Source organism: Cryptotermes secundus, unplaced genomic scaffold (assembly GCF_002891405.2).
Source record: "Cryptotermes secundus unplaced genomic scaffold, Csec_1.0 scaffold1437, whole genome shotgun sequence".
Lineage (NCBI taxonomy): Eukaryota > Metazoa > Arthropoda > Insecta > Blattodea > Kalotermitidae > Cryptotermes > Cryptotermes secundus.
The window spans coordinates 126,469-151,358 of NW_019731298.1; the positions used below are offsets into that span (position 1 = coordinate 126,469).

Consider the following 24,890-nt stretch of genomic DNA (forward strand, 5'->3'; position numbering starts at 1 on the left):
TGGAGTTCAGTCAGCAAGTTCTTCACTTTGCTCCGAGGGAGGCCTATCTGGGCTATTTTGGATTGTTGGCAGATTCCCAGTGGTGCTCCAGTATGCCATCCCTTACTGCAAGTTGTTTCCATTCGGCACAGGTCTTGTACGAGGGGCTGAGGGTGGCTGGATTGTTCCAGTCCAATATGTTCTCCAGCCTCTATTTCTTCTAGAATTGGTCCTACATCTGGTTTGTTCAGTTGTTCCCTCCGTATGGAAGCTGGGTCCAGTCATCTGTGGTTACAGCCATAACAGCTTGCACTTGCTTTACATCTGCCCACACCTCAATTTTTTTGACAGTGCATACACTCTTCATGTCACAGTCTTTGGGAAAGAGCACTGGCAGCGTCATGCTTCTGCCATGGCAGTGCTTGGAAGTGAAGTTGTATTCTTGGAGGCAGTGGATCTAGTGGGCTGTTGATCCCTCAAGGTTCTTAAAGCTCATGAGCCAGGTGAGTGTGGAGTGGTTGGCACACACGTGGAAATCTTTGTCATTAGAGGTACTTCTGGAGATGTTCCAATGTCCTCATGGTGGCTAGTACTTCTCGTCAGGTGAGGCAGTAATTTCCTTCTGCCTTGTTCAGCTGTCACTTCACAGTATTGACCAGAATCCAAGTTTGAGATGTGCTTGTACACAAACTCAGACTTTGTAATTTTCAAAGCCAGCATTAAGATAAATTTGTGTACAATCTATGGGGAAATCTCACAAAACACCAGTTTATAAAGCACAATTTGGGAATTAATGGGTTAAAGAAAGAGAAACCCTTACTGACAAAACATCAGTCCCATCTACATATTCTATTTGCAATATATTGAATTGAATATATTATCAAATACATAATTACAGTACCATCTGAGTCAATGTTTCTATGAAGGCTCAGCAATGTCTTACTTGAATGAACAACTCAAATACATAGGATTTTTATTTCACTCCTGTTAAGGAGGTACCAAGGAAATAAAAATTTGTACAATTTATATTTGTCAAGAAACAACAAAGATGATAAATTTCTAATACAAATGCCAGAATCAAATATCAACATTCAAATTTATTAAATGTGAATTTATATTATGTTATTATTCGGCTGAAACCAGCAGAAAACGGTTATGGACTCATGTAAATATAGCAATTTCTGACTGATACTTAGTTCTAGACACAGAAGCATTAGAAACAAGGAAAATGTTACAACAAAATTTAAATTTGTTCAGGTCACTAGGCAAATCTTCAAAAGACAAGTTTATTTATGAATGAATCCATGAAGTTAAATCATATAAAATAAAATTTAAGTATTAAAGTAAATATAATATATCTTCTGTTCAGAACGTTGCATACAATAAATACATTTTCTGTACTTAGACTTACACAGTATACTCTCTCAGCTCATACAATACATGTTCACACTGTACGGAACCGTGTACACGTATTACTTCAGGCTGACTTATTTGCTAAAACGAATCATAATAATATGATCGGGAAAATAAATTCAATAAAGACATGTTCGCAGAATCTCTCTCACACTTTCTCCTCTTGGAAGGAATTCTATGTTGTTTCTGAGAACTGCTTCTGCGTTTTAATAAGTTATGTGATAATGTGCGAGAGTTCTCTGCAAATGATCTACATTCATTAAAGTGGTGGCCTCTTGCGGCACAGTTAGAACAGAACTTTTCTTCTTGTGGCTTGTAAAGTGTTCTTGAAGGGACAGCACTCAAGTCTTCACTGGTAGTCTGAATGAGAAAAATTGTGATAATAAAATTATGGAAAAGCATTATATGAGGGTAAGTCAATAAGTAAGTTACAAATAGACACAGAACTTAAAAAAGAGTACTGATTTGAAAAATACTTTTATTTCTCAACATAATCTCCTTGTACACTGAGGAATTTGTCCCATAATTTCACAAGGCCCTGAAAACCAGCAGCATAAAATTCTTTGGGCTGCTGTCAGAACCAGGCAGTGACTTCCCTTTCTACAGCTTCATAGTTGGGAAAATGTTCAGCCGAAAGATAAGGTTTAAGAGGGCCGAACAAATGGAAGTCGCTTGGAGTTGGGGCTATACGGAGGATGCTCAAGGACTTCCCACTTGAAATTCTGCAGCGTCTCATTTGTCTTGTTGGCAGTATGGGGACATGCGTTGTCATGCAAGAGCAACACGCCTTTGGTGAGGAGTCCTGGTTGCTTCCAATGAATGGCCTTATGCAGTTTCCTGAGAATGTTACAGTAGGAGTCGGCATTTACATAAATGCCAACTCCTACTGTAACATCCCCAGGGTGTAAATGTACCCTGTTAAGCGAATTCACTGCCCGGTTCTGACAACAGCCCAAAGAATTTTATGCTGCTGGTTTTCAGGGGCTTGTGAAACAATGGGACAAGTGCCTCAATGTACAGTGAGATTATGTTGAGAAATAAAAGAATTTTTCAAATCAGTACTCTTATTTGTTTAAGTTCTATATCCATTTGTATCTTACTTACTGACTTACCTACGTATAATAAACATCTCTATATCACAGAAACTCTGTCCCAGTCATGTACAAATAACTTCTCCATGAAGGTATAGCATACAGACAAGATGAGCAAAAAATATCTAACACACTTAAAGGCCATTAAATATGAAAAAAAGTAACATTTAATATTGTTACAAAGTGCAATTGTCAGACTTACCGTGACAGGTCAGAAGAGACCATGCCATAACTAATATGAGTATGGTTAGATACTTGTCACTGCAGAGTGCCAGATTCATCTCAGTGACTTCATGTGAGATTCATGGTGGATGAAATTATATGGGAGGATTTTCCCCACTAATCATCATTTAACCATTACTGTATACGTACCTATCGCTGTTCCCTGACAAATGTGACAGCCTTAACCATGCACACCTTGTCACAACCTCAGCCCCTAAATCCAGCACCTGACTGGTCACAGAGTGAGATGTGAAAAACTGCATGTGAATTCAGTTCAATAACTTAGGCCTTGGGGACCTTCAAAATAATGTACCATGTTAACCCTCCTCCCCCTCCAAAAACGAGAAAAACATAACTCTCTTATGCCAAATAAATTTATATTCAGTCTGAATAACTAAGCTGAATCCTTGTTCTCTCAATATTTGCCTTCGCACCTGGTTTATTAAGAATTACACTTGGACTCTGCAACAATGTTAAGACCAACTTTTTTTATTAGTTCGTGACTTTGAAGTCTTGTTCAAGAACTGTGAAAATGACAGATTAAGGATGGAACTTTTATAGCACATTTCTCTGAATATTCAAGGATGACAGGTTTACTGAAAGGCTACATTATCTAGTGTTCTGGCAGCAAGCACCTCTCTTCTGCAAAATGTTTCAGATAAAAAGAAATAACTAAATCAAACAATTTTCTAAGGTAAAAAGTACAGTTGTCCCTGTGCTTAACTTAGTAAGCACTACACCATGAAGATGTATGGGATTTTCTTGACCTTGGCAGTAGTTGGAGGTGAGCGGTCAGCTTCACACCCCAGCCACTTTACCCCCGGGAAAGAGCCCCTTGTACCCATTGTATAGGAGGATAGGTGTACCCCGAGCCATCTGGATGACACGGAGAAGTGAAAATTCTTGCCCCCACCAGGACTCGAACTCCAACCTCTCGGTCATCCAGCCCATAGCCAGTTGCTATACCGAATGTGCTTTCCCAGCTCACAAACAATTTGCTAAACATCACACAATTAATTAATTAATTAATTAATTATGGTGATACCATGAACTACACAAAATTACAACAACACATTCAAGTTAGAAATGGCCGAAAACAGGCTCATTATATAAATTGTTCTTCTTACCAATGAATGGTACCTTCGCCATACTTCTGAACACTCAGCAGGATGATGACCAACATTCTTACACACACTGCATGGTTGATATGAAGTCTTTGAGAATAAACACTTTGAACAGCCATCTTTATATGCTGCAGATGGATTACCACACTGAAAGAAAATAATATAATTTCTCGATTTTGCTAAATAGACGCTATTTTAACCATTATCATACTAGTGGCAATATTTTATATTAAGATCATCTTTTACACTACCACTGCATTATAAATTCTGGAAGCCAAAGAATAATCTTCTGCGAAATTACAGTTTGGTCACCCGAAGTTGAGGGAAGACCTCTACAATCTGCCTATGTTTGCAAATATTTAATATGCAAAAAAGACACAAGCGACCTTAAGCATAAAGGTTGAAATAGTTCATAGACTACATGCATCCTATCTTGAATGGGACCCAAAATATGAATTTGAATAATAGTGCACATCTTTCAGTTAGTACCAAGAACATCTGTCCAATGCATTAGGTCCCCACCCCCCCAAAAAATCAGTGTTAACTCTCACTTTCATGATCAGACATGTGTGGGTTCCTAAAATCTTTGGGAAAGTTTTCACATTTCTTCCAAGGATCCAGAGTTCAGTTACAGAAAATCAACATAGATTACATACCAGCATTATGAGAAGGCAATCAATTTTATTTGGAATCCAGAAGTCAGTGAACTCCACATTATCCTGTATCTAGACATTAGGAATCCTCATTGAGCCAGAAAAGATTTTTAGGAAAACTGACCATTTTATAAACTCAGCGATTCTCCTAGCTACCACCAGTCGAACTACAAGTCAACCTCTCCATACAACTGCCACTACAGCAGGGGTTAGCTCAATTTCTGCTCATATTACAATGTATCCAAAATATTTCACCCATTAATCTGCACTGCACTTCATTTCAATTGTCCTCTTCTCACGGTATAATTAATACTATACAGGCTTGTCTACTAGACCGTACTGTGTTAAGTTTCCTAAGTCTGCAACTAGTCGGTAAAAAATTTTACAGAGAAAAAAATTGTATCTAAACTTTAGATACAACACGCAGTTATGCAACTGGCACGCTCCATTCCCCATACATGCCAGATAACCTGAGTTTCTTGTATTTTGAAGAGGCCACCAGACAGAAAGCACTGAGAGGAAATGTCAGTACCATAGTTATAAAAGTTGTCAGATAGTTATAAATTATTTGCAATGCTCAGACATGCTCCACAGATATACAGAGGAATGAACACTAAAAATACTTCAGGCATGATACAGTGAACCCTGATTTGAATTTTCAAATTGCTAAACATACTCGTATCATACCATTTGGGTAGGCCCCAATCAACTTTCTCAAATCTGGTAATACTTAAATAAAAAGTATACTAAATAAGTATAATTTAGATTCCAAAATCTGCATCACTGGCAAAGTCTTGGTTTAATTTCCTCTTTATGTTTGCACTTCTTCTTATACAGCACATATGTGAAAGTTTTAATAATTTAACACTGGCACAGATGACAAAAAATCTTTCCCACGCCACTACTGGCCCATTAGTTGCATTTGCCTACTCTTGGACAATATGCTACATTAAAGCTCTCCTGAAATATGTGAAATTAGAAAAATATCATATATTTGAATAGTCATATGTAGTACTGCATTGAAGANTGCCACTACTGGCCCATTAGTTGCATTTGCTTACTCTTGGACAATATGCTACATTAAAGCTCTCCTGAAATGTGAAATTAGGAAAATATCATATATTTGAATAGTCATATGTAGTACTGCATTGAAGAAAACCATATGCACATGGATGCAGAAAATCTGCAAGCACAATTATCATTATACACTATGAAAAATGCACAAATTTTCTTACATGGAGGCAGATTGGTGTTGGGCATCTAAATTTAGAATGTCCCATCTTCCCACAGAAAATACACACTACAGATTTTCGTGGAACAGGACAAGAATTGGTATCATGTCCCCAAGTATTACAGTTTGTACATTTCTTGCGGCTATAGGAATCTTTTCTTCTTGGTCGGGAAACAATGTCATCATATGATACAAACCAACTGCTGGGATTATCTGAAAGAACAATTTGCAAGAATAAAAACTTATACATACATCTATTGTCTTGTTTTATATTATAACCTTCAATTTTATATATAAATGACCGCTGTATTTTTACACAAAAGAATTAACTATTTTGTCATTGTATCTAATTTTACTGCAGACAGAACATGAAAAACTAAAACTTCTCGAAGTGCCTTTGGATACGTTTTGGTTGGCAATAAGGAGTGAATACCCGGCTATCTCCGAGATGGCAGTTGATGTGTTATTGTCATTTTCAACTACATATTTGTGTGAACTGGGCTTTTTGGCGTTAACTGAAATTAAGACATCAAAGAGGGAGCAGCTCAAACCCATCGATGAAGAAATGAGACTTGCATTGTCAACGATTCACCACAGATCAGTCGCCTGTGTGCAGCTAAACAGGCGCAAGTGTCACATTGAAGGTATGAGTAGAATTATTTACTTCAATAGTAACAGAAGTGTATTTTCTACACTCTACAGTGAATTAAAGTTCATTAATTGTTAATAAATGCATGAGTCGATTGCTGTTTAATGATAATAATATAGTAATAAGATGATCACATTACATATTTATATTAATTGTCTGATATCATGCATTTTTGAGGGGAATAACATTTTGGTGTGCCATGCTGAGTCATGGATACTTCATGGTGTGCCACGAGTAGAAAAAGGTTACGGAACACTGGTCTAAGCAACCTGCAGGTAATGAATGTTTCTAATACAAGATAAAATACTGTAACATTTTTCTTACCTGGCATAGACTTCTGCAACTGACGAACGTCAAAGGTCTCCCCTCCCCAAGAATCATTGTAGAAATGTGACATGTCTTTAGACCAGGACCCTGGACTTTGATACACTAAATTTAAAAGTTTTCTCTGATTTTTCCCACTCTTGACTCTTCTTTTCTGTTTCTTCTTCTTACTTCTCTTTCCTTGTGAATCTTTACCTGTAGTGGACTTGCCAATCACTAGCGTACTGGCACAACTTCTTATACTCTCCAAGCTTTCATTATGCATATTATCAACAGAAACAGCAGGCAATACCTTATCCTCACTACTCTTGCCACCAGTAAAGAGCACAACAATGTCATTCTCAGCTGAGGTACTATTCAGTTTCTCCTGGGCTGTCATATTTTTCCCCATTTCCTCATCTGAACTGAGAGATATGACAGCCGGTGGTTCATGTAATGGAGGGTCCACTTCCACCACAGACTCACTATCACTACTATCTACAACAATTACAGACTCCTCCTTGACATTTTCTTTATCCTTATTCAAACATACATTATACTTTGACAATGAATATTCACCTTCTAAATGCTCATGTCTGTTCTCTTCACCTCTCATCTCGATTCTTATATCAGCATTCTTACTTTTGTTTCTGTCTGCACCTACATCATCACCGAACACTTTCTCACAATTAGATTTTGGAGATTTTGAATGTTTATTTTCAATGTGTGTGTAACTATTATGATTACCATTATTAGTGCAAGCAGTGACATAAGTAGATGTAGTTCTGTGTACAGAAGTGTGATAAGTGTCAGCAACACCTGTAGCAACATTATCCTGACAGGAAGAACTAGAAACTGTAACTGTGTTTCTTCTCTGACCTGACGATTCCCTAATGACAGAATTGCTTGTGTTTGCAAAGTTCAGGTCTTCAGCATTTAACACATTAGAAAATACTTTTTCCTTCTGTACTTTTTTTCTATATCTGTATTCTGGGTTTGTATTTTTAAGATTCAGTTTCTCAGCTGCTGCTGACTGCATACAGTTCGACGTGGCTTCCTTATAAGCACGAAGTAAATTGTAATAGTTAGTCTGAATTTTCTGTTTTTGTCCTGGTTCTATCACTCCTTTGTCTTTTACATTATTGCTTGATGCACCCATTTTGACATTATGTGGTGGTACATCAGAAACAGCAATAAGGCTGTTAACCATATTCAAACGAAATGCTTTACTTCTTTTACTCTCGTAAAAAGGTGTCACATCAGATGAATTGCTCTCTTCTACATACACTCTCTTAGATGATGGTGTGCCTGGCAACAGATCCATTTCTTCTGTTAGATTCTCCCCAGAATGATGCAACAAGCTATATAAATGTGTCTCATAATCATTGTCTTCATCAGTGTTACTTCCAGACTCCATATGAGAATAAAAATTCTCTCCGAGTCCCTGAAAATAATACATAATACAGAACATTTAAAATATAGTGCTATCAATTGAGAGCTGCCCAAACACTGTACAGCAACTAAGGGGAAAGAGACAAACAATCCTCTCTTCAACTCAGGCCATAAGATTCTTACTGGTGGATGATGTGACAAACCAAGAAGCTATACACGGTACAATTTCCCTTAAACACTGCCCCATTAAATTTTTAAGAACTTCCATGAAGCAAGCTTGTGTGCTGATTACTGTTATCTTGTATGGTTTCCCAACAGGGTCATCAGATTTTTTCAATTTACCTAATCCTTCCAGATGCACTATGGCCCTGGGGTCGACTCAGCCTCTAACAGAAATGAGTACCAGGAATACTCTTCGAATATTTTTGGGGGTGAAGGGCAGCTGGTGCATAGGGCTGACAACCTTACTGCCATCTATGCCAATTGTCTAGAAAATGTGGGAACCTCAACATCTCACAACCCTATGGGCCAGCCTGTTACAAGGATACCTTCAGTTTCTTTTTACTTTACTTTAACATACATGAATGCTCATATTCTCAATGTGTACCTCACAACACAACAACAGGCTGAATGCTTAAAGTAGCAGCAGGCAGGCCATTTCTTGAGATATATTAAGCAGGTACCCACATCAGACAGTATGTAGGTGCACCACCCTGAATCCAAAGAAAAAGAAGAGATATTTCAGCCTCAACCTTACTCCCTCAGACATGACAAAACTGTGGCCATATGGGATCTCACCTGAGTTGACACTTATTGAAGCTTGTCCAACTTCCTGCATACTTTCCCACTGTATGTCAGGGGCAGTCTACTTTTGATTGAGTGCAGATGCATCACTGCATAAAACTGAGGAATTATTATTTCATATTTATTCTATTTCTTGATTGCTTAAAGTGACTCATAACATTATACACATGAAGTGTTTTAATGCAAGTGATATGAATGAGGAAAAATCTAAAGAGGGAAGTGTGAAAGGATTTTCAATAAAAAATAATATTACTTATAATGAATAAACATATTTCTGTCGTACATAGCATATCACAAGATAACATTTTTCTCGTAGTTACAGCAACATCTTGGTGAAAAATGCATTTCACAAGGTGTTCCATCAACTATTTCAGATGCATTATGCACATCATCTGACAAACCTGATTTCTAATCTTCAACTTTGACACAGTCACGTGATTGATATGAAGTCAAAAAATTCAATTTGAACTGTTTGGATATGCACACAGCAAGAGATGAAATGTTGGAAATGGTGTTTTCTACGCAGTCTGTGTCAAAGTTATACAATGAGTACCTCATTATATAGCTGGTCAAGATCAGCAGCAAATTACTTCTTTGCTCATAGGAGTCACAAAAAGAGCAACCCCTTCCCTCAACAAAGACGCCCTATTTCAAAACACATAAATGGTCCTGGAAAGAACAAAAATATGGTCATGGGTCCACACGTTACATTACAATGTAATTCATACACAGTATACAAACTTCTGGTACACATAATAGAAATTCCTCTGTGGAGAAAGGATAGTGTTCGTATCCACATTCTGATAAACCTTTACACAACTGACGTCTCTGAGCACCAGACTAGGCACACTATCTGAAATTACTACATTCAATTTTGAGGGGCGAATTACAGAGAACACACACGACACCCAAATATTACACAAACTGTGTATAAATGATATATATTTTTACTGCCTGAAACGGAAATTGCAAAATGTAACAAACCTCATTTCGTTACACGTGCTACTCATTTCCTTTACCACTGAACCATTACACAATTAAAGGATAGAAACGGCAACTACAAAATGAACTTACCCGACTTTCCTACAAGTTCTACTTCTTTCATTTACTGGTGATCATTACAGGCTTCTCTTCCCAACTAGGCGCCAATAGTAATAACAAACCTAAAAACTAGAAACTAAAAACCAGAACGTAAATAACCTAAACCCTTCACCCATTCAGACACTACGTAGCAATGTGCATCTCAATATTATTGGTTGCCAACGTCATCATCGTGACGACGAATTAACGCTGCCATCTATATTCAAATGCAAGTCGATTGCTATTAAATGGCCGTAGTCAACGTAGTCAATACGAATGTATGCTGCCGTAGCATTACCATGTGCGTAATCATAATTTCAACCATCACCATTGCAATTTTATTGTATAGATAGATATATACATAAAATATATACACTACAAAAGCACGCAACTGAACAATGAGGAAGTTATTTTCTTCCAAATTTAACATCCGTTCATATAACACGACGCTCGGCGCAAACTAATTAACTTCGAGTTCAGCCCATCAGTTTGTGCGTCTATCGTCGTATGTCTCGCCCATCGTTGGAACGCAACGTCTACGTTAAGTGTACCGCTGCGTTCGGTAGACACGTTCCAGCTGCAACAAAGAACTATTGGAGGCGTCGATTTCTATGCGATCCGTGTCGCAGAAAAAGGAAAGTAGGCGAATAGCTCTTCCCAGAATTTATTGCATAATAAATGAATGTAGTGTTGCAAAATCACATTGTGCGTTAGTGAATTAATATAACAATTTAAACCCTTACGAATAATTCGAATAATACGTATTAACAATCCTTTTCCGATTTCATGTTGTAATGATATAAGCTGGAGTTTCAAAAGCAAGTAACATGTGCAACTGAACTGTGAGGCCACTTCTGTAAAATACTTTTCCATAAACGAATTTTTCTCTTTTTAACGCTTTTCTTGAATATTCTGTATTTTGTATATCTCAGGAAATGGAAGAGCGCACTTGAGCTATGGGTTGTCCAAGACTAATTTACACAAACATTGACCTATACAAGATTTTATACAGCCTGTTCAACTGTTTCCATTTTCTGTCAGGTACTGCAGTTGACTAATATGGCGCGTCCTCAGATTGCGGAAGAAGACGGCCTCGAGATATGGAGGGTAGCTGCAAATGTATTGATTAAGCAGTCGCGGACAGCAGACAAGGGGTGATCCTCCAGCTTGGGCTTGGGGCTAACAACTCCTCACTGTAAAAAATAAGCTTGTTAGAAAATGTCACAAACGGCCTCAGACCTGGATGAAGTCTCTGGATAAACCACCAAAGATTAAAAATGAACATGAGATCAGGTACATGGAATTTATGAAGTATGTATCAGGCAGGTTCGCTCTTGACAGTTTTCAAAGAATTATCAAAATATGTGGGAATGCAGGTCAGATGGAACAGAGGTGGCACTGAACCAACATGTGAATATACATTTTTCTATGGAAAGTGGAATGAGAATCATGAATTATGTACAGCTTTTTTTTCTGTAGATAAGGTAATAATATCAGCAGTTAAGAGGGTAGAGTTTGTTAGTGATAGGATGTTGTACATAATATTAAGAGTTCGCTGGTGTGATATCATCGCTCTGAATGTTCATGCCCCAACAGAAAATAACACTGATGATATGAAGGACAGGTTTTACAAAGAACTAACTAAATTCCCTAAATACAATATGAAAATGCTGTTACGAGATTTCAATGGCCAAAGTAGGTAGGGAAGACATTTTCAAAACAATTGGGAATGACAGTTTGCACAAAATTAGTAATGATAATGGAGTTAAGAGTAGTAAAGTTTGCAACATCAGAAAGTCTTATTGTCAAAAGTACAATGTTCTCACATCATACCATTCATAAATTTACTTCGACCTCTCCTGATGGAAAGACACACACCAAATTGGCCATATTTTGACAGACAGGAGATGGCATTCAAATGTACTTGATGTCTGATCGTTCAGATGAGCAGACTGTGATACTGACCACTATCCAGTGGGGGCAAATTTAGGGAGGCACTGGCTGTCTTTTTTTTAACACTTTTAGAATTCTGAGTTTTGGAAGTGGTTATTTTCTATGTATAAATTATTATTATTGTTGTAATCATTATTTAGTACATAAATAACTAAACAACTAGAGAACAGAACATAACTATCATTATTTGGAATCAAAACTGCTTCTGGCAGCAGTGTATAACACTCAGAATTACTGTTTTTTTTTTACTTTGTCCATCATCCAATATTCTGAAAGCTAAAGAACACAGTGTTTCAGAAACTGCCTCTGTTTCCTTCCTCAGGTGAGGGTGGGAGACACCTACTCTGATGGGTCACTTAACACTTTGCAGGCCGCGCACGTATTAATATGTTTTTAGAACACGATAAGTTGCAACACACTATACATGGCTCTGGCGCCACCTACATTGCATGCAACGCCTGCAGATGCGTGATAAGACTCTGAAATGTTTAGTTAGCAGTCAGTAACTTGACCTCGCTGTTTACTTAACTGACTATAAAGGAAAATGCTTTGCCTTCTTCAAGCTGTGTGTATCAGCCAGTAGCTAGTGGGGAGAATGGATCAAGGACAAATTCTCTTCCGATGACCTAGCTGACCTGCCTTGTGAGATGTGTAGTAATGGATTAATTGACATTCGTACAGCGACAGTGACAGGGGACAACAAGGAATTGTGGCCACAGACAGTAAAAGTGACAGTAGCTCCGACGATAATGCGGGTAGTAACATTGCAGGACAGCAAAAAATCTAAAAAATCTAAACCCTGATTCAAAATTGAAATACAATGCATTTCTGATGAATGTGGCAAAGGCCTGGGCTATAGTCCAGATGGTGGTGGCAGAACCAGGGTCATATAAAGACTTAGTATGACCGGGCCCATCAACTCCCACCCCACGAAGGCCTCATGTGGGCCCCCCAGGGCGACTCTCGAGTGACATGTGGAAAAATACCCTCGTGAAAATTGTGAAGAGTGAACATTCCAAGGGGAAGAATCCTTCTAGGCAATGCCGTGTTTGCACAGTTCACAAAAAAGGAGTATGTCTACATTTGCAAGTTCTGTGTAATGCCACTTCACAAAGGGGAATGTTTCCAGAAATATCACACCCTTAAGCACTTCTAGGAGCATTGGTAAGTGTTCTCCAAAAATTTTAGTTCAAAAAATTAATTAGGAGATTTTATATTAATTTTTAAAGTGAACAGTGCACAAGTTAGGGTAGTATGTTTAAAAATGCCGGTCCCCAGGGTGATTTAAATATTTAAAGTGTTAAAGAAGAGCTTTTGTGATTTAGGTTAGTTCTTTCTAAGGGACCCAATAGAGTAGATGTCTCCTCCCTCACCTGAGGACAGAAACAGATCCAGTTTCTGAAACACTATGTTCTCTGGTTTTTAGAATACCGGAGGACACAGCAAAAAAGAAGAAAAAAAAAAACACAGTACTTCTGAAAACTGGTTGTCTTAATCATTTCATTATGGTGCTCTCTTAATTATTAAAATATTAATGACATTCAAGATTAATGTGTGCATCCTCCCTCACTGCTTAATGATTGATGTGAATGCACTAACTGAATTATTATTGTCTACATCAAGGGTCTCCAAACTACGGCCCGAGGGCCGCATCCGGCCTATGAAAGAATTGTGCAGAAATGCGCCAATTGAACTAATTTTCCAATGAGTACTGGTAAAAAAATACTTGTTCATAGATTTCAAATTCATTAATTAAGACTGTGTTTAAAATATATTGATATTCCATATTATGTTAATATTATTCACAATTTTACTAATTCTGGACCGTATACTGCGCAGTATTTCTTCGTACTTGTTCGGCCTCAATCGGCAGTGTCACTTCGTGGCAATGTAGGTAGCGTGAGCAGTTCGTTACTAGCCATCTTGTGCACAAGACTTCTTGCAGTGGTGCAGTGTAATTGTAACAGATCATCATCACCCCCAGTGTCGTACTTATTACCATTTTTGTATTAAAGACAACTTATGCCCAGTTTCGCTCTAACTGTTCTGAGAATTGGTAGCGAGTCCATTCCACGACGGCCGGCTTGTAAATTTATCTCCATTTTTGGGACAACATATCTGTGTGAACAAACTTTTTCCCAGATGAAGTACATCAAGTCGAAATACAGGGCAAATTTATCCGATGAACACTTACAGTCGCTACTTGTGATTAGTGTTTCAAAATTTGAACCTCAATTTAATCAGATTTCAAATATGCAAAAAGAGTTCCATCATTCACATTAATTGTTTTATTATAATTTGGATGAAAATATGAGCATTCGCTGCCACTGTCTGTTATCATTAATATACGATAATTTATTCTCACATACTTTGTATTTAGTTTATGAAATTCTGTGCTTTCAATAAAACTCATATACTCAGAGTTATTAATTTCTCATTATATCCGGCCCATTGAAAGTGCTGAATTACCTAATGTGGCCTGCGTTTTGAAAAGTTTGGAGACCCATGGTCTACATGATACAAGTTGCCTTATTTTTGTCTTTATGTGCATATGTTTGGTTTGTTTCCCTCTTGCTCATGCTTACTTTATAATTGGCCAGTGGGCTGCTGAGTAAGAATATAAATAAATACATAAATAAAGAACTGAATATTAGTATTAATATGGACAATGGTTCTGACTAAGGTAAAATCTTATTTTTATTAATTAACAACATTTGTGTAAGTTTGACCCTACTCATAGAAAGGAGGTGAATAAAATAAAATATGAAACTGAAAAGATTATAGAAATAATATCACTCAATCAAACTACACAGCATCACATCTCAGAAAACTATAATCTCTATGCTGACCCCTGCAAGGACCTCAAGTCTAAAAAATGTTGTGACTACTTGAACACGGGCATGAATAACAGTAACGAGACTGGTAAGTTAGTAGAACAAAGAATGTGATTTCAAGTGCGTCATTCTTTAGTTAAGTTCCCTGTACATTTAACAAACATGGTGTTAATTGTAACAATTAATGTTCCAAAGCCAATTATCCAGTTTTTAACCATATGTAATTTATGAAGTAATTCAGTTTGTGACATCTTACTATAGTATTGTTTTGCCTGGTCAGAGCTATTATGCAGCCATTATACCTTTATTTATGCATGCAGACATATAGCTTGTACCTGTCTACACATTTATCAACCAGTTTCTTAGCTAAACAGTTGACTGATACATTTCATAAGTCAGTGCAGTTTCAAAATGCATTTGTCTCAATACTCTCTACTAATCTCACTCTATGTACTAGTATTACCATTTCATTTTTATAACACTTAATTGTTATGACATGTACAAGTACAATAATTTAAATTAATAAACTCATAACCAATGAATCTTTACTATTATGTATAGCAACAACATTCAGACACATTTTAAACAGATACACATACAATATATAAAACACCCATATACGGAAGTTATGGTATCATGAATCTTGTACATTTCTCATTTAAGTCTGAATTTTTAACCATTTGCTTTGATGAGATCAATGGAGAAGACATGATAGAAACAGAATTTAGAGTTTCAGCTGCTGCTTACTTTCTTATTTCCAATTTTCCTGTAACATTCAATTCTGATCTCCATGATAAATTTTCATCAGATCTGAATGCATAAACACATAATACTTTGTGGGAACTGCCCATATTCAAGCAAATGTGACACTGCTTAGCAACGGCGAGTAAACAGCTGTAAACTGCCCACATTCAAGCAATGATGTTTGTGTTGTCACTGTAACGTTTGCTTGATGTGGGCAGTTCCCACATCATATAACCATTTCCATAAACCAATTCCATACAATTTTATTTCTCTATTTGTCAGCCGTTTTCTTCCACTTTTGTTAATGGTGAAGAGGTTTCTATTTTAATTACTGTAATGGGCTGCCACCTGTTCACTCTGGTTCCTCTCACAAATTTTTCTACCCTGAAGATAGAGGAGATACGTTCCTCTGAAACATCGGTTTACACAAGATCTACAAATCGCCACACCCCAGAAAATGGCATTCTTCATAGGCACCACCATAAATGGTCATGCCATAGCTCAAGCAGTTAGTCGCTGGCTTCCAACCACAGCGGCCCAGGTTCAATCCTGGGTCTGGTCAAGTGGGACTTGTGGTGGACAAAGTGGCACTGGGGTGGGTTTTCTCCAAGTACTTAAGTTTCTCCTACCAATTTTCATTCCACCAAATTCTCCATTATCATAATCACCCAGGGCAGGCTACAATAGGCCAATCAGTGGCCGCCGTGCCAAGCAGACCCAGTCGAACTCCACCCCCACTAAGCGAATTAGTCACCACCGGGTAAACCTCAAATCTTACATGGTATTTACATAACTGTCCAGTTGTCATTTCCCACATTTCTGAAAACGAATTATCCTAATAAAAGCTGAACACTAAATTTCTGACCCTTCGCTGGTTGCTGGTGGTGTTATGCACTGAATGATACTAGTGTTGCTCCCATCTCACAAATCTATTGAAGATAGGAAGTTGAAGGACTGCATATGAAGCTGCAAAGTTAGCTCACGTTAAGATGTTCATACCGAGTTTCATGCAACTATACTGACTAGTATCTCTAATACTGATATTCATAGTTGAATTAGAGACTGATAAGACACTCATCATTCACTAATAAGTTCCAAAGATGGAATTTTTTTCTTTTGGAACTCTAAAATAGATTTCTGAATGTACTATTTCTAATTTGTTAGAACAATGGGGCCTTTCATAAAAAAGGAAACAATGCTCTTAAGACGTTTCTGGTCACATTATGCTGCTACAAGGCTAGGCATGAGTTTGGTGATTTAAGATGTGTACATTTTAACTGATGCACCTAAGCTCAAAATGGTGATGAGACTAATAGAGTTTCAGTAGCATATGAAGTCATCATTTTATCTAACAAGATATTTACTTTTGATTAGCATCGTATGAACTGTAACAGATAATTATTTGTGGCTATTACTTACATTTCATTTTAGCTAGGCCTGAAAATGTTGCGCACTACTGTGAATTTTCTTGATATCACAGGTCATCAAACTTATTTGGCAATAACGTGTGTACAATTCATAACCATTATTGATCATGGAAACTTGTATCTATCAATATATTCCCTAAAACATAAATATAAAATAGATAATTTTCCACAAAAATATTATACACAGAGAACAATACAATCAAAATGAGGATATAACTGCTAAATATATAGATAAGGTTGACATTTAACATTGATTGTAATTTACTCCAAATACATTTCTGGTAAGATTTAAAAATTCTCAAATACTTTTCTATCTGAAGAGTTCTACCTTCCGGGCTATAATGCCATGCAGTCCGTAGAATGTCAACTGACATTTTGGAGGAGCATGTCACCTCCATCTTGAGGATCAAAGAATAAGCTAAGCAAGAAACCAGCATGAAGAATGCAGCAAACAGAGCTTGCAGAGATCCTGAAGATGGGGGCAACATGTTCCTCTGAAACGTCAGTAGACTTTCAACAGACTACACACTGTTGTACCACAGAACACAGAATTCTTCATAGCCACCACTATAAGAACTTCAAATCCTACGCTTTTCTCTTTCCATTCCCCTACCAGTTGTGGTTCACAGAAGTAAGATCAACTTTGCAGAAATAATATCTTAATCTGATGCCAGAAAAGACATTCTAACACTGTATACACTGAGTAATTCTGGAATTTAAATCAATAAGACAACAAATATAGAGACATTAAACCATGGAAACTAAAGACCTCTTCTGGAAAATGCTACAAACTGCATTGCTGTCAGTAGCAGGGCAGTCACACTGATACTTCCACTGGAACTGCTGGAATCATGTTCTGGAATGTAGCCTGTCTTGTCCATCATCCAATAGAAACCTTTCAAACGATGCTGCCGCTTGAGCTCCGCTCCTACCAACGTCCGTATTTTTGTATTGTAGTCATTCAGCCATTTACGCTATTAGAAAGAACACATCGTAATTTAATAACCTTATTCTGTCTTCTTTCCAAGGCTTTCCATTGTTTTCAAAGCATTCTGACATGAAAATAAAAATTAATAATACAGTTAATAAAAATGTGGACAAACTTATTTGTTTGGGATATGAAGTAAACTCAGAAAAGAAAATCATCAAAGAAGTCAACAGAAGAATATAAAATAATTCTAAATGTTATCACATCATAAGAAGAATATAACTGAACATATTCCAAAAGAGTGCAAAAATATAAAGGATATTTTAAACCAATACCATGCCGAAATACAGACCCTTAAGAAAGAGGAAAAAAAAGTAAAATCAAAGCAATCAATACAGATTTATTTAAAAGTATGGGGTGTTCAGATGAAAGGTATCCAAAATAAAAAATTTATATCTTGGAAACTTTCATACATGTATCCGGTTTATGTCATCAGAAAGGAAAACTCTGAAAATTTCTTTTCATGGCTGGCTTACACATATGCACTAGCTGGTGCCCTCTGACAAACTCAGTAATGATGTTGACACAACAGGAACAAGTTCAATGCATGCTGTGGTTAGCAGAGCTGCAATATCTCAGGGCTGTCCAGTGTCATTCTAGAACTCAATATGGATGTCAACCTCCTATATAGAAAAGCATTCGGTTCTGGGATGATAAACTGAGGACCGGCGGTAGTCTGTTGCATGTAAAATCTCCTGGAAAGACACAAACCTCTGAAGAAAATGTCAATTGCATTAGAAAGGCAATCCAGTGAAGTCTGTGGAAATCAATTTGTGCTGCTAACTTGCAGTGACATACAAATTTTATGATCAACACTGCACGATCTGCTACACAAAAGGCTCCACCTAAGGGCGTACAAGATTCAAATGACTCATGCACTAAAACCAAGTGACTAAGAAGCACGTGCAAAATTTCACTGTGGACATGCTAGAAAGAACTGATGTGTCACCTCATTTCCTCTACCAAGTGTGCTTCTCAGACGAGGCGATGTTCCATGTTAATGGAGTTGTAAACACATACAACTGCAAGATTTGAGGCAGTCAAAATCCACTTATCACATGTGAGTTGGAGAATGGCAGCCCCAAAGTGAATGTGTGGGCTCGCTTAATGCGCAACAAGTTGACTGGACCGTTTTTCTTTTCGGAAAAAACTGTGTCCGGATGATCGTAACTGGACATGCTGGAGCTGTATGTGCTGCCCAAATTACCATCTCAAACTATCCTCCAACAAAATTGGGCGTCACTGCATTTCTGCCAACCTGTTACGAATCACCTGGACAGAGAGGAGGCTGGGAGATGCATCGGCAGAGGTGGACCAATCGTTTGGCCTCCTAGGTTGCCCGATTTAACCCCCCTGGATGTTTTCTTGTGGGGTTATATGAAGAACAATTTCTACCAGGTTCAACACCTGAAAGCTCACATAAGGGATGCTGTGGCTACTGTAACACCAAACATGCTTCAAGTAACATGGAACGAGGTCGAATATTGTCTGAATATTTGTCATGCCACCAAGGAAGCCCACATTGAAATTTACTGAGAAAGTTATATACTCAGAAAAAAACTTTGATAGCTTCCCTTTGTAACAGTGTAACCCACCAATGTGTAAAATGAATGCTTTCTGAGATATAATTTATTAATAATGGATACCTTTCAAATGGACACCCTGTATTAGGGGAGAAACAATAAGGAACAGAATTAGAAATGAAATGATTATAATGATTTGGCCATGTAAAAAAGATGGACTGAACAAACTGAGAAAGACACTATAATCTAAATTTAAAGGAACGAGTCCTAAGGAATGACCAAGAATAAGGCAGTTCAGCCATGAATTGAAAGACAGCAAGAAGAGAAGGACCACATGAAGGGGGGGGGGGGTAGCTGCACATTTTCACAGTTTCCCTCGGTCTTTCCAAGCAAATGTCAGACAATACCTTAAAACAGATCATGCCTACACCCTTTCCCATCTTTTTCAATTGTCATTCACATGTCACTTTACTATTCAGTACTGCATAACTTATGAAGGTGGGAAAGTGTCATTAAATAAATCAAGAATCAATCAGTAAGTCAGTAACTGATCAGAAATGTGTAACTATTACAAGCACTACATATTAATCCACTTACTTCACACTTCATATACCAAAACTTTGTGAAACTCACACCTGAAAGACCTATATTTCTAAGCAAGATATCTCATAAATAACATGGAAACAGTTTAACACACTTAACTCCCTAGAAGACTTTATATTTATAGACAATACTGCAGAATTATTGGAAAGCAACTATATATGAAATGATATACAAAATGCTTTATTCTGACTCCATAACTCACATGCTGTGGACTCAACATCTTCACATTTATTAGTTTTGGTTCGTATGGAACATATGTTACAGGTACAAAACCAAAGTATTGGCCATCAAAGTTGTGCTGTAAAGAAAACAAACACAAGTATCACAAATGAATTTCAACAGCAAAGCAGAACATGTTTTATAACAAATTTCATACTTTCACTGTCAAAACTGACGTAAGTTGATACAATGATGAGGCTTTAAAATTACTAGGATCACCTTAAGTCAATTTAGTGCACATCCTCTTTGTGATATGAACAAAACCATGATACACTGTATCACCTACAGACAGTGCTTCAGAAGAAATTCATATCGCTGTGTCTGGTATACTGCTTTTTCCTGTTCTCTCTGCACTTATACTTATGCTACTATTTCTGATTTGTCTATGCTGCAATAATGAAGCAACCCAAATCAGGGTTATGGCAGTTCATGAGGTCACAGCTGATCTCTGATGTACAGTATTGAATCTACTTTGGATTGTCAGCTCCAGAGTAGAGTCAAAGTACAGCCATGCAAGTGAAAAGATTTTAAGAACACCAAGAGGACAGGAAATTGCAGAACTAATGAATGACATTAGTTCTAATACTGATTTATGTCCAAATCAGATATATCAGAATCATCTCCAGAAGACAATGAAGAAGGCATTTAAAAACCATGGGTTGACTTATATATCAGTCAGAATTTTCTAAAATCAATCATCATTACACTGTATCACACCTTATCACTTATCACCAAAGCTGCACTAAAAATGCCACTATGAGACAGATAAACTGATATGTACAACAGCAAAATCACGGCAGAGATATCAAATTCAGGCAAAAAGTTTCATGTAAAATGTGGTATAACAGCTGTATCATACTTTCATACTTTCATATATGCAGATGTTGGCAGTCTTTAATATCTATGCTGACATTTTTGTCAGAAGAACTGCAACAACAGTATTCAAATTGGTATAGTTGGTATAGTGACAGGCGACAGGCTGGACAACCTTGGTTCGATTCCTGAGAGTGCAAGATTTTTCTCTTCTCCACAGCGTTCACACCAATTCTGGGGCACACCCACCCTTGATAACATGAAATTTTTAAATTTTCGAAGATTTCTATAGTTTCAAAATTTTTGGACTTTTCTAGATTTTGATGCCTTAAAAAATATTCAAGCACTGAAACTTGAAATATTTTGCAGTTTTTGAAAATGTTCAAGTTGCTCTAATCTGTGATTTTTTAAGATTTACATGTTCTCAGTTTTAAAGATCCTGGAATTTATCATTATTTCTACTGTGACATGATGGCTGAAAGCCAGAATTGTGTAACAAATAAAGGCAGATATCGCGACACAGCAGTGAGGTAAACACATGTCCATGCCAAAGAATAAACATGCAACACCAGAGCAGCTGTTGGAAGTGGTGTTTTCTATGTTGTCTGTATGGAGGTTACATAGTAAGTACCCCAGGGAACATAGTGCAGCTGGAAGGATTACATCAACTGAAAAATTCAATTACCTCACTGGGAATTGAATCCGCAACCTTCCGGCTTGTAGAATAGCACAGTTGATTGAGGGACTATGCTACAATCTGGAAGGTCAGCTTGCCCATACATGTTACATGTCCCTCTCTTTTCAACCATCTTAAGAATTTATAAATGCAAAGAAAGAAAACACATGCATGACTGAATTAAACAAAAAATGGGTTAGACTGAGGTGTTGTGGGTCATGACATTGTGTACTTTTTTTAAGCGGAAAGTGATGAGTTGAAGAAACACACTGCCTCCACTTACAGTTGAAGTATGTATAGTGAGAAATTGGTTCGGCTATACAGGAAAGTTACAAGGGTTGCAAGGAAAGTGGTCAATTAAACCACAGGAAGGGGTACAGAAACTGAGATCAGCCTGAGCCAGTGACAATGTGGGATAGAAAATGGCCCTTATTAGTGTCCCAATATGTTTTCCACTGTGTTCCTCTGAATAGTCTGCTATCTGCCTGCAAGACTACATGATGTCACAACACAGAAAGAAAGCATGTTCCTCTAGAATGTCTGCATCCACCTATAAGACTATACACTGTCACAACACAGAAGAAAACCATTTTCCCCAAGAATGTCTGTATCCAACCATAAGATTACATGCTGTCATAACACAGAAGAAAAGCATGTTCCTCCAGAACATCTGTATTCACCTACAAGACTACATGCTGTCCAGAAGAAAAGCACAGTCCACTGAAACAAACATCTGTATATACATACAACACCACATGCTGTCACAACACAGAAGAAAAGCACAGTCCACTGAAACATCTGTATATACATACAACACCACATGCTGTCACAGCACAGAAGAAAATCAAGTTCCTTCAAAACATCAATATCTGACTATAAAACTACACATTATTACAGCATAGAAGATTGAAATCTTTATTACCACTGTGAAAAATCTCACTTCTAAAAAATGTGTTTCACAAATACACACAACTGACTTTGGATAGTTATACACTTTGGAGTATACAGATAAAATAAATTCATAATAAACATTTACATAACACATTCATGTCAAAATAATCAGTGGAATAAATAAAACTGGAATGACCAAGTGAGGACAACAGAAGAACACGAGAATCCATAGAGGCCACTCATACAACACTCTCACACCAGTTCTTCCTTTAGCACAAACCCAAACCATATGTTCTCCATCAATATTTTATATCTGTTATGAAACTATAGTTATTAAATTGGAGCTGAGTTAAAATTTAATTTCTTTTCCTTTTATTTTACATAATTTCACTTACTTTCTGAAGAGTGGTGGTGTGACAGACATACCCAGTGTTTCACAGAGAACATATTTTGATATGAAAGCTATGTGTGAGGCTGTTCACAGATATCAGGGCAGAAAGCAAAGTTCTTTCACTGCCTAGGCATATGGGTGACCTGTAGGTAAATTCCATACTGCAGCATAATGCAGTGGCCAACTTCATACTTTGGATGTTTCATATCCAAGTGATCCCAGTTCCCATCAGCTGGGTGGGCCCCAGAATGATGTTACATGGTAAAAAAGGTAAAGCAACCCCTGTAAGAGGCCATGAAGGCCCATAGGGTTGTAAGGTGTTAAGGCTCCCACATTTTCTCTAGACAAGTCAGCTCACAGGTGGCGGTAAGGTTGTCAGCCTTACATGCTGGCCACCCTTTACCCCAAGGAAGATTCCCGGCACTCATTTCTGTTAGAGGCTGAGTCAACCCCAGGAAATAGTGTGGATGGAAGGATTAGGTAAATTGCAACAACAAAAAATCCACCTCATTGGGATTCAAACCTGCAACCTTCCAGCTTGTAGCATAGTGCCTCAACAAACTATGCTACCATATGCGTTGGATATGGTAAAAATACATTCTGATCTGTTTTTTTTATTGTGTATTCAGTAAAGTTTGAGTTCAGAATATTTTACTGCATTACCTTAGTTTTCTTCTTCACAACTTCTAAAACATTCTCAAGTCGAACACCAAAATGTCCTTCATGATAATAGCCAGGCTCTGAAAATAAGAAAACAAAGGCTTCAGCACATGAAGACAAAGATACAGTTATCCATGTATGACGAAGCACAACTCCACTAAGAACTCAGGGATGTGAAAGTAAAGAATGATGGCTCTATTAGCTTCATACTTCAACAGGGAAATCAGTTAGATGTTGTTGTCTAGAGCAGGGGTCGGCAAAGATTTTTCATAAAGGGCCAAATATAAAATACATTACACTCTGAGGGCCAAAAGGCAAACTCGAGGATCTTTAAAAGTCAGTACAGTGCGAATGGGAAGCTATAAGAGCGCCACACACGGCAATTCTCGCAACTCCTCAACTCAAGGTCGGCCGTTGGAGTGCGTAATCATCCATAGACAATATGTTCGAAAAAACGTAGGTTTCTTCCCATAAATAAAGCTTCATAGACACAGAAATATTAAACTCATATTATAATAATTATCTTGTTTCATGAAATATTATCCCACTTTGACATTTTTAAGAGTTTGGAAATGTAAAATCTGTTCTTAGCGTGCGGGCCGCAGAAAAAGCGGCGGCGGGCTGGAGTTGGCCCGTGGGCCGTAGTTTGCCGACCCCTGGTCTAGAGGACAGGGAGGACCCAGCTCTAGCCTGAAGGCATGGTAAAGAGACATAATTTCTATCACTGCCTTTGCTAGGAATCAAACCTTGCTCATCTAAGCCTTCAATATTTAGTATTTACTGAGCTACAATGGCTGCAATGCAAATACTTAGGTGTTATTATACAACTTGTGCACAAAAGGGAGGTTGCATTTGTGTGTCCATCTGCCTGCCTATCTGCAGGTTTCACTTCAATGATTACTAGATGTATTTCAATTACATTTTATTTTGTGAAGTAAACTAGTTCAACTTTTGTTTAAAATTTGACAAAAAGAACCATCTTACAGTAAGACCTACACTTGCTAACTTTGGTTGCCAGGTATTATTACTCATTCATTCATTTTATTTATTTTCCATAGATCTGTACAGTATATAACAAGGATGTGGAAATGGTCCTTAAAATATACATCAAAATAATTTTCAAAATACATATGCAAAATTGTATGAGTCCATTATTTGGAACAATAGGTTAACATCAATTTTGCAGGTTGCAGATAGGCAAACTTATTACATCAAAAAATTGCATAT

The 24,890-nt window shown here is 37.4% G+C and overlaps 2 protein-coding genes across 10 annotated transcripts in view; both read right to left on the reverse strand.

Moving 5' to 3' along the window:
* Window positions 1-841: 841 nt before the first annotated feature.
* On the reverse strand, window positions 842-11,100 carry LOC111867004. 4 transcript variants are annotated; one of them, XM_023856450.2, is made up of 7 exons: window positions 9,936-11,100; window positions 9,415-9,530; window positions 8,665-8,770; window positions 6,687-8,109; window positions 5,718-5,926; window positions 3,833-3,976; window positions 842-1,752 (listed from the first exon to the last, which is right to left on the reverse strand). In XM_023856450.2, the coding sequence occupies exons 4-7, from the start codon at window positions 8,080-8,082 to the stop codon at window positions 1,474-1,476; spliced, it is 2,028 nt and encodes a 675-aa protein (XP_023712218.1). In that variant the 5' UTR covers window positions 8,083-8,109; window positions 8,665-8,770; window positions 9,415-9,530; window positions 9,936-11,100; the 3' UTR covers window positions 842-1,473. The 4 variants fall into 4 exon arrangements, with proteins under 4 accessions (XP_023712218.1, XP_023712221.1, XP_023712219.1 ...); XM_023856453.2 differs by lacking the exon at window positions 9,415-9,530; XM_023856451.2 differs by lacking the exon at window positions 8,665-8,770.
* A 3-nt stretch (window positions 11,101-11,103) lies between these two features.
* The window catches only part of LOC111867003 (xaa-Pro aminopeptidase 1), an 87,225-nt gene continuing 73,438 nt past the window's right edge, over window positions 11,104-24,890 (reverse strand). For 5 of the 6 annotated variants that reach the window (XM_023856447.2, XM_033752509.1, XM_033752510.1 and 2 more), the window contains 3 exons: window positions 23,667-23,743; window positions 20,216-20,311; window positions 16,179-17,873 (listed from right to left, as the gene is read on the reverse strand). In XM_023856447.2, the coding sequence (XP_023712215.1) occupies window positions 17,661-17,873; window positions 20,216-20,311; window positions 23,667-23,743 (386 nt within the window). In that variant the 3' untranslated portion in view covers window positions 16,179-17,660. Of the gene's footprint in view, window positions 11,135-16,178; window positions 17,874-20,215; window positions 20,312-23,666; window positions 23,744-24,890 lie in introns of those variants that run through there. The other variant, XR_002843263.2, reaches the window with a different exon arrangement.